Raw genomic sequence first — 16851 nt, 5'->3', positions numbered from 1 at the left:
TACTCCGTCAGCCCTCCACATTCTCACCACAGGTTTACAAGAAATTTAAACTGTATAGTTAATGATCAGATTTAAAGTTCTTGTGCGTTCTGAATCCTACTTACATCTCATCTGTGTGTCTTTAATTAATGCAGGCTATAAAAATTCACGAGGGTCACCATACTTATTACATTCAAGGATACAAAGTGTATCCACAATATGGCCTCTAATGAAATAGTTGAATATGGTTTTTCTAGTTAAGTGTTTTTTAAAAAGCCTGCTCTCTGCAAGTGCAGTAGTAACGTCCATCACAAGTAAATGCATAAGATTGAATCCTCATGCAGTGTTGGAAGTAGTGACCGGGACAAAGCGAGACAGGATGATAATTTCCCTCAAGGGCCTCCCTCTAGTGCAGCCATCTTTCATCTAAAGCTTTGTTACGTTCACTAGCCCACCCTTTTCCTCTGGAACGGACCCAAAATGTAACCAAACATGAATATATCATGTCGGGTCGTCCAACGGTGAAATTCTCTACTTAGTTTCTACAAATCTATATTAGTTCACTATTATTTGTTTCATTAGAAAATGATTAAAACCCATCTGATGTATTACAACAGTACAACGGTAACCGTAGCTGGTGCTTTAGATATTTAGCCTCAGTGATTTAAATGGTGAATATATATTAGTAACACCTCTTTGTAACAGTGGATAATTCAACATTATAGCCTTCATGACTGTACATACTAAACCTAATAAACTGACAACAGAGTATATGTTCACCAGCTAGTCTCGAACTTTGTCTGCATGCAGTTTGGTAGAGTTTTCAGAGCTTTTTAGCTGCTTGCTGCTGCTGCTGGAGACATGGTCATTTGTGAGTAATGTAAATGTGTGGCTCTGCCAAACAGTGAGCTAAAAGAGGCCAAAAAGCTTGATAGCACTGCGAGTATAGAGTTTAGAGTTAATTCATGGGTCCATCACTGCAAGGCCCTTGACACTAATTTGGTTCAGTGTGAAAATAAAACGATTGTGATTATTGCAGCATTAAACAGCATGGCTCTCCTTTCTTTTTTTGAACATCTTTGACACAGAGTACTCAGCAGAAGAGCTGCATCGGTTCTCCTAATTCATTATCTTTACATTATAGCCAGTGCATTCGTGTTTTCTTTCGTGTCAGTGAGTAATCTTATTGTGCCGGCTGTCTGTGCAAGGAGAAGAGAGGGGACCCTTGAGCCCTGGTAAGAGATGGTAATCAGACGAGATGACAGCCAGTGGCCCAGAGAGCAAACACTGACCATTGTTACATTCAGCGTGTGAAGGGCCTCAGTTGAGTTACAAAATGTCACACTGGTGTTGTCACACTAAGAAAATTTAGACCCATGCGCTGTTAGTTACACATGTAGCAGTCACCATTAGTAGTTCAGTCAGTAACACGAGTATGAATGTGAATGATAACCCAGGCAAATGAAGTATACGTTTTTTCCATAAAGACACTGAAGAAGAGGAAATGAATCTGCCGCGTGCAATCAGTAAAACATCATGTTGTCAGGATGAAACTCATCTTGAACTTTGCCCACTGGAGCGTGAGTTCTGGTCAGAGATATGTCACTGACTTTCTGGTTAAGTATATAATTAGATCTGCAAGAAGTTTCTGACTAAGAATTGATTGGCAGTATGAAAATACATGTGTAGTTATACTGCAAAATTAGCATCTACAGCGTCTACAAAATGTGAATTTTATCACATCTCAAATTGGCCATGGTCTTCATTTGTGGTACCTTCAAATATCATAACACATTTCCATCATGTCTTTGTAACACTGAAGAGCTCTGTATGAAATGAATACCTTTACTGATGCATAGAGAGAACCAGTTCAGCTGCATTAAACTTAGTTGAATTGAATTAATAGCTATAGTCTTTATGTGGAGCTACACTTTTTGAATCAGAGAACAAGTTGAACAAGTTTTGATCTGTGATTACATGCAGGCTTGCTTTTTGCTGCGTATATCCTACTTCTGCTTTTGTTGCAGTTGTTTATTTCAGTCGTATGAATTCTGCTTCTTGAATTAAATGCTAAAGCTTGCTGTGTGGCGGCACCTTAGGACATACCATTTGTTACATTTTAAGGTTAAAAATATGTTTAATATTGAAAAGTTCTGTTTGCTGCTTGCTATGTTGTTATTTTCCTGAGCATACACAATTTCTTTCAACTTGATATTTTTTTATATTTGAAGTTGAAAATGAACAAACGGTATTGCATTTTACGGAGACAGATTAAATTACAACAGGGACAATCAATAACTTGGAGAATGTTGATGCTTTACCTGCTCTGCAATTATGTTTTGTTTGCGTGGACTTTGGCTGTTACTGCAACACAATATTGTCTCATACAGCAGGAACAATTGAGGCATCAAATATTTTTTACTGACTATATCACATAAATTAGATTGTAAAGATCAGTTATTATATTTTTGAACATATGCCAGATGGTCTACCTTCGCAGTTTAGTTTGAGTTATTGATTTTATTTGGTTTGTTTTGTTATTCTGTTCTGTTTGACTTCTGAAACACAGAGGTTTTCTTTAACTTAAAAAATTTGTTAAATTAAGTTTCAGTGCTCAGCTGTTTGGACGTAGCCTGGCATACATCAATGCCAAATCATGAAGCTGTAACTTCCTTCTTTTTTACGTCGAGGTATATAAAAGAACTCTTATCTTTGGCTACGATTCATGTAAATAAATGACACCATTAAAAATTATTTTTGTGTCATGAAACATAATCCTTGAGGATATTAATGAGTCATTTTTCCTTTTCATTTCCAAATGGGAAAAACATATTTAAGTTGTAAAATCATATCCCTGTCATGAAGGGAGATAATGTGGCATTACTTTGACTATTATAGTACTTACTTGAGTGACATGTTAATCAGACCTTAGATATGATGTAAGTCTTTGCCAACATTTATGCAGGTCACCTCTGAAGAATGCAAGTGGATTCATGATTTTGACCTCTGACTGTGGTTGTGAGGCCCCTTCCTGTTGAATACAACCACAGAGACACTGCGTAGTTAATGACCAGATCCTTGTCCTTGTGATTCAGTTGTTCACAACGTCTTCATTCTGTGTGTGTGTGTTTGTGAGTGTGTGTGTGTGTGAGAGAGAGAGAGAGAGAGAGAGAGAGGTACAGAGAATGTAGTAGTACGGCATGTACATTCAACTATATGAGTAATCTGGACTTGCAGACTGAGTTGTGAATCTCTGTCTCTGACAGGTATGGATGAGCGGACCAACCAAGCGTCTTGGGCCCCAGGTGGCGAGTCCAGCCCTTCCTACGAGTCCGCCCGGGTAAGATGACCGACAGCTTACCACCTCTTGAATGACCTTTCTGCTCCACAGCGCATCATTTAACACATTACATTCAACATCATTACATCAAAATGGTACATTCACAATGCCGTGTTGTATGACCTGTAATGGACATATTTCTCTGTGACAGAATGTAGGGCTTAATATACTGATGGCTGTTTTTCTTTTTGCCGATCTGAATTTGTTGTGCAGATGGTATGCAAAACTAGTTTCATGGATCTGATATAGCCTGCCAAATGTCAAAAAATAAAAGAGAGAACAAGTGCCCATCCCAGTTTCTCAGAGCAAAAGGCGACATCTTCAGATGTCTTGTTTTGTACAACTTTCAATCCGAAGATATTTAATTTAGAATGATATAAAACAGAGAAACAAAGCAAATCCCCACATTTAACAAACTGGATTCAGAGAATTCTCTGTGTTGTGATCAAAATAGCTTCTACTTAAATTTCTATGGATCAAGCGATGATGTGATTAATCAAGTAATCGTTGTAGCTCTAATTACCTCTACCATGGAGGTTCTGTTTTCATCCATGTTTGTTTATTTGCCATCAGGATTAGGCAAAAAGTGCCGATCCAATTTGCACTGATGTTGGTGGAAGAATGGGGTCTGGGCCACAGAAGAACCCATTAGGTTTGGGGGAAATTCGGATAATTTATTGTAATTTATTTACAGTAAATTTTATTTGTCACTGAAAATGGCAACCAGTTACTATTTGACTGAATGCTGGGAAACATGACTCCTGCCTCTGCCCTGAAGCAGCAAGGGGTAAATTGAACCAAAATGAACCAATTCATCCACAGCCATATTTTCAAAAGTAGCCTATTTAAAAAAACTAAATTCCCTCTGCGAGAAATACACAAATTTAAACTGTTTTCTGTTGTACATCCAAATACTCTAGGACTGATATGAAGCTGCTTTATTATTCTGCACTGTGCAAGGAAGGTCAGTCTTCTGTGCTTCTGAGCAATTCAATACTTCAGACTGTATAATTACATTTTGTTTACGATCACAGATCTACACAGAAGAAGAAAATGAGAATTTCATTTTAAAATGATCATTAGTTCCCTTGAAGCAGTGTAAATTATTGACATTAACTTAGATATTTGAGTTAAATATTCATTGTAATCACTGTAGCCTTATTTTAGTTTATTGCTTTTTGTAAGGGGAAGTCATGCTCAAAATAATTTCAAGTGTGATGCATTTGTATAATAATAACATAATAATGGGTAACATTGCATGTTTAAACTGTACTTCCATTGTTTAGTCGAAGTGTGAGCAAGTGTGAACAGCTCTTCCCCTGTTTGTTTGTCTCTCACACATTGGTTGTTCTAGATGCCCTGTATGAATTTCATTTAATGTCAATCTCCTGTCACTTTCTATTAGAATTCAGTTAAATGTCAGAGCCACTCGGGCTGCGTTACCTTGTTTATTTCTCTGTGCCCTTCCCGAATGAACATCTACAGGCTATGGTAACATAGGCAGCTTGATTTGAATTATAAGACAGAGACGCTTGAGATATCTTTGCTCCAGGTGCATATAAATGAGTGTTTCTGACATTGCAAGGCACAGCATCAGCCAGCAGACAGCTGTTTGCGCCTCCATAAGGCGTGCACTCAAACACTCATATGCCATATTCTCCACACTCACACACAGCTGCGTACACACCTTATATTGATACAGACTTGATTTATATAGCGTATAAAATTATATCCTATCTATCCTGCTTCAAGAAGTGAGTGACATTTCTTATGAACCTCGTGGTCTATAAAACTCTGTTAAATGATTTCAGTTTTTTCAATGAAAGATGCATTTTACGACTGTTTTATAATTCACATCACAGCTATGACCGAGGGCTGTAATAATGGTAATAATATAATAACTACATAACAAAGAGCTTATTAGAAATGTGTTTTTTAAAATAAAGTGCCTAATCTTTAAATGAAATGGACAGTGTATCTTCCCCTTTTCCTCTTAATTCAAATCTTACCATATTCTCTTTCTTTCCCTCTTAACCACTCTCCTACTTTTCCCACTTATTTCTCCAACTCTCGTCTCGACTCTCTCCTGTGTGAAGCTCTCTTACTGACTCAAGTCTCAATGAGTAGCATCAAGTGACCAGTGCCATAAAGGCTAGAAAAGCTGTGCTGGTTACAATAGAAACACTCAGTCAAAATTGAATCATTGTCAATAATTTATTGGATCTGGTTCCAGATCCAGACTGCCGTCCAACCATTGGTGACCTCCAATATAGAACCAGTTTATTACCAGCTGCAGAAGTGGGGCTGATATCGTTTTCACCTTGTGAGTCTGAGTCTGAGTGGGTGTGTGTCATCATGGCAAAATGTGGTCCTGGAGATACCTACTGTAGCGAGAACTACCACAGAGGTTTGACTTGCCGTTACAACGGCCAGGACCACTAACAAACCAAGTGACATCAATGACCTTGATAATGACGCCACTGAGGTTAAATATCTGGAACTTCTCACCAGACGCTCAGAAATGAAGAGACCTCTTTGATGAGAGCTGAAATGTTTTATCTACAACCAAGTCGAGTTGCCCTCAAGTCAACCCTTCTAGGATTTGTTTCTAAATGTTTGCAGAGTTTTTTTTGTTCCTGAGATTTTAAGACGTCTCCTGCGCTGTCAAGACCCTAATTCTACTTTTCCTTGGTTTTAAAGGCAGAAGTAACAACAACGTTGAGCTGTAGAACTGACTCAAGTGTTATTCTTTTAAACCTTGCTCATGGAGGATGAAATGTGTTTCAGAGCGACAAGTTTCAACTCATTACTTTGTTGAACAAGAATTTGATAATTGATTAAAGTGAGAACTATCTTCTGAAATTTCCTAATCTACGCTGTATTCACAGTGTCTGTCCAAGGCTCTTGGAAGAAATCCTCAGTGCTTCATCTTTCAGTCAGTTACAAAGGGAATTCAGCGTTGTCCCTGAGCTTGTTTGAGCTGGTGCGCTACGAGTGTGTGATCAGTCGACTGTGAACACTCCCGAGCCCTGCCGTGCTGACCTTGGCTCCCAGCCAGCCGCTGTATCCTGGGCAGCTGTGGCTGTAGGCTGGCGGTCTGACAGTCAGGGCTGTGCCCACCGCCACCGCACAACAACCCCCACTTCCCCAGTGCCCTGCCCCGACTTGATACTCGACCCCACACACATCCATCATGACCATATCATCACTTCCCAAGCTGCCACATGCAGCCACACGTTCACCTGGGATGCAGCACAGAGTGCGGAAGAGATGACTTTTTAAATGCTGTGGCGAGTGATTGGGGGACAAGGTGTGATCTCAGGTCTGCATGCTGCCACAGTGATCTGACAGTTATTTAGCCAGTAGTGCTAATGTAGCCCCGTGGCAGAGATGACAGCGTGTGTTAGTGTCTTGGATAGATGTAGGCCACCAGTGTTTGGGAATGATGAAGGATCTGTGATTGATGATCTAATGATCCCATAGGAGCAAACACAGTGTGCTTGCATTGACACACAAACGTGCACAGTGAGCCTGGATTGACCATTATCCCCCCACCTCCTTTTCCTGCTCTGCTAACCTACCCTGCTAGCCTTTTCCTGCTCCACAGTGGTAGTTGTAACGATCAAAGAAGACCTGAAGTGTTCATTACCATCAGGTGCTTTCTAAGATTCATTTTAAAGAACATTATTTGACATTTTGGAAAATATCTAAATCCCTTTCTGGCAAAGACTTAGATGATAAGATCACTACCACTCTCACATCTGTCCATTAATTTGAAGGCGATAGTCAGTGGGAAACAGCCAGCTCTAAAGCTCTCTAACTTACACTCTGTATGTTGTTTGTTTAATCCGTATACAAACTCAAGTGTAAATACAACAGTTGTAATTTTGCAGATTTTGTGCCAGTCTATTTCTTATTATTTCTTTTTACACTTATATTATAATTTTAATTATAATAAGATATTATAATAAGATATTTATACAGATTAAACTGAGATTTAAGGGTGCTGGTAGGTGTTTCTTTATCACTGGACAGAACCCGAAAGCTGTTTCCCCCTTCCACGCTTTATGCTAAACTAAGCTAACATACTAATTTAATGGACAATATGAGAGGGTATCAAACCTCTCATCTAACCACTGCCAGAAAGTGAGTAAGTCCCACAATGTTGAACTATTCTTTTAAGCGTTTCCTTTCCTCAAATGGTTTTTGCTTGCTGAGGTTAGCTGTGTGTAAGTCCATGTGTGTCTGTGTGTGTGTGTGTGTGTGTTAGTTTGCTAGAGCTTCTCACGGGGCCGCTGTTGTTATTGAGTCTGTTCATGGTGTGATTAACAGTGTGTGCGGCCTGGCAGAAGCACAATAGGAAATCTCTGAGGATTCCCTCGACACAGCACAGCACTCCACTGCCTTTGATATTACTCCATCACCATCCACTCACAAAAAAAGATGGATAATAAGATTTACTTTTTTTTTTTTACTGTATGTTGAATGCAAAGGGTATGAGTTGGTGAAAATAGCTCTATAGAAATGCAAGCCCACTGCTGCTCAGTCCCTCTGGTGGGAGTTAATGTAGTTTGGGGAGCTGTATTTGACTGGAGCACAGGAGGATTTTCACAGGGCTTGGGATTAGCACTGTAACGGAATATCTTTTATTACATGGGACCCCGAGTTTTCAAAAACCATACTGTGACCGATATTTAGACCTAAGCCCCGGAAGCTGATAACTGTCATGAAAAGGCACTGTTAAGCTGCAGGAGAAAAAGGCAATTTTTTTAAGCTGCAGGTACCTGGGAATGATGTAGGATCGCATCTCTCTGTTTCTTCCCCTTGTATTAAACAACATTTTCTTATGAGCTACATGCATGAAATAGTGTATAAACCTGTTATCATATAGCTAAACTGGTAGAACCAAAAAGAAAACTTTAAAATGAATATTTAGGGTTTAGATGTTTTATAGATGTATTGTAAGAAAGACAAAGCTAAGGTTCCTACAGGTCCAGCTGTTTTCTATGAGCTAAGCAATTGACACAAACTTGCAAATGTTTACAGCTCTTATGTGTTTATTGGTGATGGTAAGTTGGCATATGAAGCTGATGTGTGTAACGATTTATGGCAAATACTGGGGTTTAGAATGTATTATGGATTTCTGATCCATTAATGTGCACCACCAGTTACAGATATAGAGATCTGTTTTTCTGCTCTGTCTCTTTAATTTTTTGGGGCAATTACGTACAAGAGAGCAGACAGTTCATTGGCATAACCGACCAGTTGTGCTCTCCTCTTACTAATTAGTGGTATGCCATAGCGCTCAATTAGTGAAGTTGCCCAATAATGTGCTTAATATTCTGATCTCTCCCCCCAGGGTTTTGCAGACAGCCCTCATTACGGTGATCATTTGAGTGACAGTCGATTAGTGCCCCATGAAGGATTGTCTCCGACACCTTTTATGAACTCGAACATAATGGGTAAGTAAATGATTGTCTTCAACTCACCCGTCACATGCCCTTTGGTAGTGGAAAGACGTCCTGTAAAATAAATGGTCTGATTGAGGTTGAGGCACATTTTGCATCTGGAGGTAGCACTACTGCAAGTCTTGCCAGGCTACAGGGCTATTTTTTTTCCCCATCTCCTGCTGTCTTTATTTCCTCCCTTAATCCCCCTCCCCTCTCTGTATCTCCCTCTCCCTCCTCCTGTGATGACCCTCCCCCAGGCTAGAAGTCACGCCATCAGTATAGCTTTCCGTCATAAGAAGCTGTCTCCTAGACATCAAAACTGCCCTCAGCAACTTCCATTGGCAGCAGGGCTTTGTGTGTTTTGGGTGTGAGGTTAAACAGACAGTTGTACCAAAGACCCTCTCGCTGAAAGATCAGACATTTTGAATTTAATGTAGATTATTGAATGTTACTTTTTTTGTGGTCTTTGCCTTTGGGTTTATCATATAATCCTCATCATTTCATTTGTTTGCTGATATAGATAGGAAGATTTCTCTTTCTACGTTTTATATTTAACTTTGGGAACAGTGACTCCCTTTAATTATAGTGTTTCTTAGATCACTGGTTCTTGACCTTTCTGGTCCGATGTACCTCCACAACCCTATTGGATTATTTCTATCACCCCATTATCAATAAACTGGTTGTTATTTAAGATTAATAATTATATCAAAGTGAGTTTGTTACTCAATTTTGTTAAACATGGTTTCTTTATTCAGTACTGTAGTTTTAGTCAAGTTTGCATTTACACTTCCACTTGCAATGACAGAAGCTGGACGTTTCAGCTGTTCATGCATTAAAAACTCCTTGGACTCCTCTGCTCGCTTAAAAGTTTTCACTGCAGCGTTCAGGTGTAACAACTGAACCAGGCCTGTGGAGGCATGTCCTGTGTCACTTTACTGGTTTTGCTACAATAAACATAGTGTCCCGTCCGTCCGTCCGTTTTCCGTCCGTTCGTCCGTTCGTCCGTTCATCCCATTATTATGAATGCGATATCTCACTAACGCTGTGCGAGAGTTTCTTCAAATTTGATGCATGCGTTCACTTGGACTCAAGGATGAACTACTTAGAATTTGGTGGTCAAAGGTCAAGGTCACTGTGACCTCAAAAACATGTTTTGGCCATGAAGCTAATTATTACATAATTTAACACAAATATCAAATAGGATAAAATGATGAAGTGATGACATTTTATATTCAAATGGTAAAGGATGAACTTGGTGGGTGGGGGCATACAAGCGCGAGGCGGTAATTCTAGCTATTATTGTATTTTATTTTCCTCCTAAACACAAATATGTGGCTGTATTTATTTCTACCAAATTATAATTTGTATTTTGATAATGATCACAAAAAATACCCCCTTCTGCAACTACATACTCTATTACTGACTTGCAATATGTTCTCCCATTATAACAATTAAAGGCTGTATGTTATCCAGCTCTTTGGCCTGGCATCATTGTGATGTGTAACCACTCGACAGTTTTATGGCTAACTACATCTCAGCTCATTATGTAATGGCCCTGGAGACTGGTTTCCAAGCAAAGCGATTAGTTCACAAATGACTGCCGCTGAATTGAAACAAAATGTTATCATTCTTGTAATTGATCACATGACTGCTTCACATACACTGGATATCTCGCCGCACTTCAGTTGCGTCTGTAATTATACTTATGAGCTGCCTAATATGGATTTGATCTGATGAAGTGATATGTCAGATTTAGACGGTATGATTGTAAACTGGAATTGCCTGTGCTTATCTCATGCCTGGAATTCAAGATGAGTATGGTTTTATTAAACTGTTTTTCCACAATAATATTTGGGACTTACATGGACTTATGGAGTTTTCAGCAACGCCATTAAATCATGTCTGGAGGGTTATTACCTATCAACGAACAGGGTAGAACAACCATGCAACCATGAAATACACAGTTATGCTCGTAGGTAGGGCTCCAGTTGATCTTGAAGTAGAAGTAGGGCTGAATTCATTCAGTCTCTACAGTTTCTGAACTGCTCAATGGATTGTTCCAAGTCAGGTGGCATCCAAACATACTGAGTAGTTCCTGAACTGCTGAGGCCGCCAACAGGTGTTCTGTCAGGTGTGTGAAATTCTAGATTTGCTTGCTTTAAAGGGAAAATCAAGGCAGACGCTAAAACTTAAAAGTGCACTAAAGTGGCGTAATCATGGACTTGCTAGACTTAAAAGCCAGTCAGAGAGCTTTGCCTCCCTGACATCTTCCACCATGAATTCAACATGCTGAGTTGGCCAAACTGCTACCGTGAGGTCTGCCTAGAGTAAGTAAGTAAACTGTCAGATACACTGTGTGGCAGAAACTATGGACGATAAATGGCTACAGACATTCAGAAATGACCCAGAGGTGGCCGGCAGTCAGCTTGGTGTGTCAGAGCCCTTAGGACCAATTTATGTTTCCTGCCTGTTATTCAGTGTATTGTCCCTGATGGGAAGTGCCCAATACATAACCCTAATGTCATACTTTCCACATTTACATGAATATGTTTAGTCTGGTATATCAGCACAGTCAATCTAAACCATGCTTTGTATTTTGAAAATGCAACAGTGATTAGATTTTCCTTTGGAAAAACAACTGACTGAAATATTTTCTTTTGCTCTAGCAAAGAATATCAGTCCTCACTGTAGTCAAGCCATTTCTCTCATCTTGCCCATTAACTGAGCATTCATACTACTGCTTGGCTAAACAGCTTACAGATTTAATTTATTTGATTTAAAGATCTCTAGAGTTTGAACACAATGGACAAGATCAATCTGGAGGAGCAACAGTTGAAAAACAGACCACTCCGCTGCACAATCCACTGTGAAAGTCTGATCCTCTGTGACCTCTGTGGAATATGCTGCTGCTGTCTCATGTACCCACCAAAAGTCAAAATAACAGTAATAGTGCAGATCAAAGAAACCGGAGGCAAACAGTAGTTAACTATGTATTACACTGTGTTCTGATCTTGTATATTATGATTAGCATGTGGTTGGAATTGGGTCTGTATATGGTAGAGAAAGTTTGGATTGTACATGCACATGCTATAGTTGATATGCACTGGATTTAGACATTAAAGACCTTAAAAGACATTCAAATCAACTCCTACTTTGCTACCTCAGAGATGTAAACTTCTTCATTGGTGTATCTGCCTTTGATGATGTATCCTCTTGAAACACACTGGAACAGTGGACCTTTGTTCTGGTAAAACATTCCTGTGAGCCACAACCCATACTGTAACCATACCTGATTACAAAAACACTGGACCACATGGATTCACTGTTTAGTTTTGCACTAATGCACGAATAATCTTTGACTGTGGGACTATATGCAATGTGAGGCGCAGTGTATTCTTGTATATTAACAATACTTAGTATACTGTCAACATTTTTAAATGTACTCAGAATGGCATGGTTCACAGTGAGCAGGAATTCTTTTTATGCAGGGAGATAATGAAAAACATTAATCATGTCAGCTTGTATGTAGTTACCAAATAAACATAGCCTGTTGAGATACATTTTGATTAGAAAATGCCCGCCATAGGTTCTATGGATGTCAAGGAGTCAAAGAGAAGTTATAGTATACAGTCACAGTGTGTATTAGTTAGCTGTAGAGGGTGGCTTATTGTGTATTTGGTAAATGACATGACATATGAATTGAATATTGCAGCTTTGTTTTATATATAAACTTGCAACAACGGAAAAATAAGCTGATTTACAGTCCTTTGTTGTGTAAAGAAAAGCCACTTTGTCTTTTTCCAGTAACACGAACCTCTAACAAGTGATTTCAAACAGAACTAGAACAGACCTCTGAAATGAAGCGGTCCCAGTCTGACTAGAAAAGCGTGTGGGAGTTTGAAGCTGAAGAATGAGGGTTTCGGTTGAATGCCGGGGAGCCACTGACTGCTTAACGATGACTGTTCTCCCCGGGGGCTGGCCCCCATGTTAGGGCAGACTATCTATCAGCTGGTCTGGGCTTCACTTGCATCTTAGCCCCACCCTCTTGTGCTACAATCCTCTTACTAACCTGCACGTCATCCACTGCATGCTGCCCGACAGGTGGCAGCCACATTGTTCATGCTATTGTGCTATAGACAAACTTTTTAAGTCTCAGCCATGTGAGTCCCATTGACTCAACCGCTGGTCACATGCGTTTAAAGAGGCTAAACTCGGACAGTCTGCTGACATATCATTCTAGTGATTCCTATGGCCTGACAGACAGTATTGATAGTAGTGATTGTCACACAGATATGCCAAACATCTACTTAAAAATGAATTACAACAGTTGGAAAAAGTTAGACTGTATGATGGATGGTTCATTTACCCTGGTGCACATAAGTATGTCAATGTCAATTTAGTTACAAAAACACTGTGGCACTGGTTGAGGGTGGGAATCACAGAGTAACTCGATACTATCACAATATGTTACACATGATAACGATGGTACGATACACTCCTCGTCATGAAGCCTGCGTGTGTTTATGCCCGGGTGTGTGTCTGTGTGTGACAGTGAAAGACCTGCTCTCTCCTGGCTGTGGACACAGCGCTGGGTTGGCAGTGTGTGTGTGTGTGTGTGTGTGTGTGTGTGTGTGTGTGTGTGTGTGTGCGTGCATGTGTGGGGCCTTAATGTCACATTGTCTTTATTGATTTTATTTATGCCATGAGTGTTATAAAAGCTGAGGAGGGCACAGCCTCTCGACTTGAAAGAATCGCCTCTGTGATTTGTTTCCTCCCGCTTTCCTTGCTATATTCCCCCTGTCAGTTTCTCTTCTTCTTCACCGTAAGTTTATCATGGTTCATGAGGCGGCATGAAGTAGTGACTCTGCTAAGTCATATTAGAGTCCATTTAGAGCGTCTACATGTTTTAATTAAAGATATGGATATTTGGTGCCAGAGTATCAAGGTGAAGTATCACAAGAGGAAATAATACAGTGCTGGTAGGACTGTTCCCGAAATTCAAAAATTTTCAAGTCGCCAGTTTAGGCTGAATATTGAACTTGCATGTTACTGGTTCCTTTCATCTGTCATGTGCATATGGTTCCTCGTTTTTATCATCTGTAGATATTTTTTGTTTTTATAAATATTTTTTATTAAAGTCTTTTTCTTCAACACGTGTTATGTAAGATTGTGAGAAATTCATTTTTCACTCCTTCACCTAGTTAAAACACAGTCCTGTGCGCCTACAGAGCAGCTGCCTCACACTGAGCTCCTGCGTGACTCCTGACAGCCTTGTCAGTTACATTGTACGGCACATTGAACCAGCTTCTGGTGGTTTGGGTAATTCTGAGACCAGACTCGGTTCATAAAAGCTTGTCGCCTCCCATGCTGTAATACAAGGCTCTAACGCAAAAATCTTTTATCCTCTAACTATCCTAAGATTACACATTTATCTTCTTAAACTTACACAGTCGTTAATCGCGGTTGTCTCATGTACCTGTGCAGCTGATGAGTTCAATGGGTGTAATTCACTGAACCTCACTTCTTTCTCTGTATGTAGTAATGCTTGACTTGAAGTCTTCTGCAGGTCTTGTAATGGAGGGTTGGCTCTCATTCAGTTGTTCTGATTGTTTAGCCACAGTGATAGCCAACAGTTCATAGCCCTGACAAGGGATGGTTAGATCTAATTACCTGCTGAGATTTTGTCTTGTGGTGTCGGCTCATTGAGGGGAAGTCAGTGGGGGAGGTTGATTTCAAACAATCTGGGCAATTACCACAGGCGATGAGTAACAACTGAGGGAGCTGCACTCTGCTCCTTTATTTCACGCTATATTGGGATTGTGGATGTCTCTGTGTGTGTGTGTGTGTGTGTGTGTGTGTGTGTGTGTGTGTGTGTGTGTGTGTGTGTGTGTGTGTGTGTGTGTGTCTGTGTGTGTGTGTGTGTGTGTGTCTGTGTCTATGTCTATGTCTGTGTCTGTGTGTGTGTGTGTTTGTGTTTGTGTGTGTGTCTGTGTGTTTGTGTGTGTGTGTGTGTGTGTGTGTGTGTGTGTGTGTGTGTGTGTCTGTGCGTATAGGATGCTTGATGTTTGCTTTTTTGTCATTATTTACTTAATGGACTGCTCTTGTTTTCCACTAAGTGTAAAGAGCCTTTTGATTCTTTGACCTATCCTCAGATAATACTTTAAAGTTACTGTGCTGATTAGCAAAACAGGGTCGTTGCTATCTACAGCTGTCAGTGGTCACAGTTTGCATGCTTTTATTGGAATAGAGGAAAATAGGGGTAATGTCACCCCTTGCCACCGAAATGAGCAGGCATAAGCAGGTTTTTAAATGCGGGTTAACCCACTAATAAAAGCCGATCGACTCCTTTTCCACTGCCATTACAGTTTGCTTTTCTGTTTGGACTGAGGACACACACAACTGCCTACAGAGCACAGACGCAGTGGAGAAACAGTGAGCTGCTCGCTGCCGTGCAAACTGGTAAAACAGATCTGTCACATCTCATCCCTGGCGTGGTGCTCCTGTAAAGTGTTGGAGTTTTTAAAACATACTTTGGGGCTGGAGCTCACTCTTTCGTCTCCAAATGCAGTGCAGCCGCAGTGTTTCTGGCTAAACAGCACCCTGCTGGACAGGTGACAGGTCTGTCTACAGTGTCTGTGTGATCTGAAAGACGTTACAGAAGCAAAAGGGGCAAAAATTAGCATGTTCATCGGGGTGTTGTGCTTACACCAGCGCCGATCGGAGCCAGAGCCCATAAATAGCCGTGTCTACTGCAGTGTCATTTGAGTGTGGATACTTATTGCACCCTTTTCCATTGCCGACAAAAGCCCAATGGGTTGGCAGGTTTTTTGACCAGTGGAAAAGGCGCTTTAAAAGATCACTCCTTATCTATCTCTTGCTCTCGAACATTTTCAACCTTTTCCTTTGGATATTTTTAAAACAAAATTGGGTTTCATGTTGGCTGTCACTGCGTAACTGTTGCATTGACTGCTTTGCATCAGTTTTTTCCAGCCATGTGCCTGAGGACATGATATCACAACTGCTGAGTTGTAATTCCACACTCACGTTTCTCTGGTGTGCTTCATGCATATTACTCATACAGCTTTAGCCCTGCATAAAAGCTAATCAGCTTAATGCCTTCATCAACACACGCACAGAGCCGCATGCATCTTGCTCCCAGCCCATCGACATACACATGACTGTAATGTGTGAGCGAGCGGTTGTGTAGCTGTCCTGTTTTGTCTCTGTATTGCCAACTTCAAAGACTCCACATACACAGAACATCATAAGTAATGATGAGATACTTTCTCTTATTTTTTCTATTAAAGCTGTATTGCCTTAGTCTGTATTTCCATCAGTCACTTGGAGTTTTCTGTTACTATTGGAATTAATTATGCAAGCCCAATAAGAAAAAGTGTGGACCACACAGTACTAATGCTTAACACATAAAATATGTTTTTGCTTCCCAGAGACAAAGTTTTCCCAGAGCTGGGGAGACTGTAGTACGCAGCAGATTTCTTTTTGACAACCACTTATTAAAATGTTTTGTTGTTCTGTTTATTTTTTGTTCACAGGAACAAACAACTTAACAGCAACACAGAACGAACAAACAATCAAGTGAGGCTACTGAAATGTTTTTCAGACTGTACTACAAGTGAAGACTCCCTCTTTGAACTTGCTCTCGCAATTTCTAAGAACTTCATTGATCAATCACTGATTAATTTGCCGTTATGAAATTCTGAAGCTCATACAGGGTTAATGATTGATTTGGCTTTTGAGATGCAAAAGTAACATGTCACTTGAAGGGTCCAGTAACACATTACTTCAGAGACTAATATATTTGCTTTGTGGTCTGTAATAAATGATAGACTTGTCACCGTAATCTGAGAAACCTTAGAGCTCGATATCATGAGGGCCTCAGTGAGAATTTAAAACTAATTTCAGGGACTAAAGCAATCAAATAATCTCTGACCTTGTTTGTTTAAAATAATTTGCTCGCTCAGTTCCATTTGTTGGCATAAATTGTCCCAAGTGACTGCATAATAAAATAGAAAAACAATCATGACCAGTTGTTAACAGTGTATTATGTTAATAGGACTTGCA

The 16851-nt window shown here is 40.1% G+C and overlaps 1 protein-coding gene across 10 annotated transcripts in view; it reads left to right on the top strand.

Annotated features, from left to right (window-relative positions):
• tcf12 (transcription factor 12) overlaps positions 1 to 16851 on the top strand; it is an 84563-nt gene that overhangs the window by 16817 nt on the left and 50895 nt on the right. For all 10 annotated transcript variants that reach the window (XM_056395193.1, XM_056395099.1, XM_056395795.1 and 7 more), the window contains exons 4-5: positions 3246 to 3319; positions 8679 to 8781. In XM_056395193.1, coding sequence (XP_056251168.1) covers positions 3246 to 3319; positions 8679 to 8781 — 177 coding nt within the window. The remainder of the gene's footprint in view (positions 1 to 3245; positions 3320 to 8678; positions 8782 to 16851) is intronic.

Source organism: Seriola aureovittata, chromosome 1 (assembly GCF_021018895.1).
Source record: "Seriola aureovittata isolate HTS-2021-v1 ecotype China chromosome 1, ASM2101889v1, whole genome shotgun sequence".
Lineage (NCBI taxonomy): Eukaryota > Metazoa > Chordata > Actinopteri > Carangiformes > Carangidae > Seriola > Seriola aureovittata.
The sequence above is the reverse complement of the archived record's forward strand: the minus strand, read 5'-3'. Positions and strand labels throughout refer to the sequence as shown.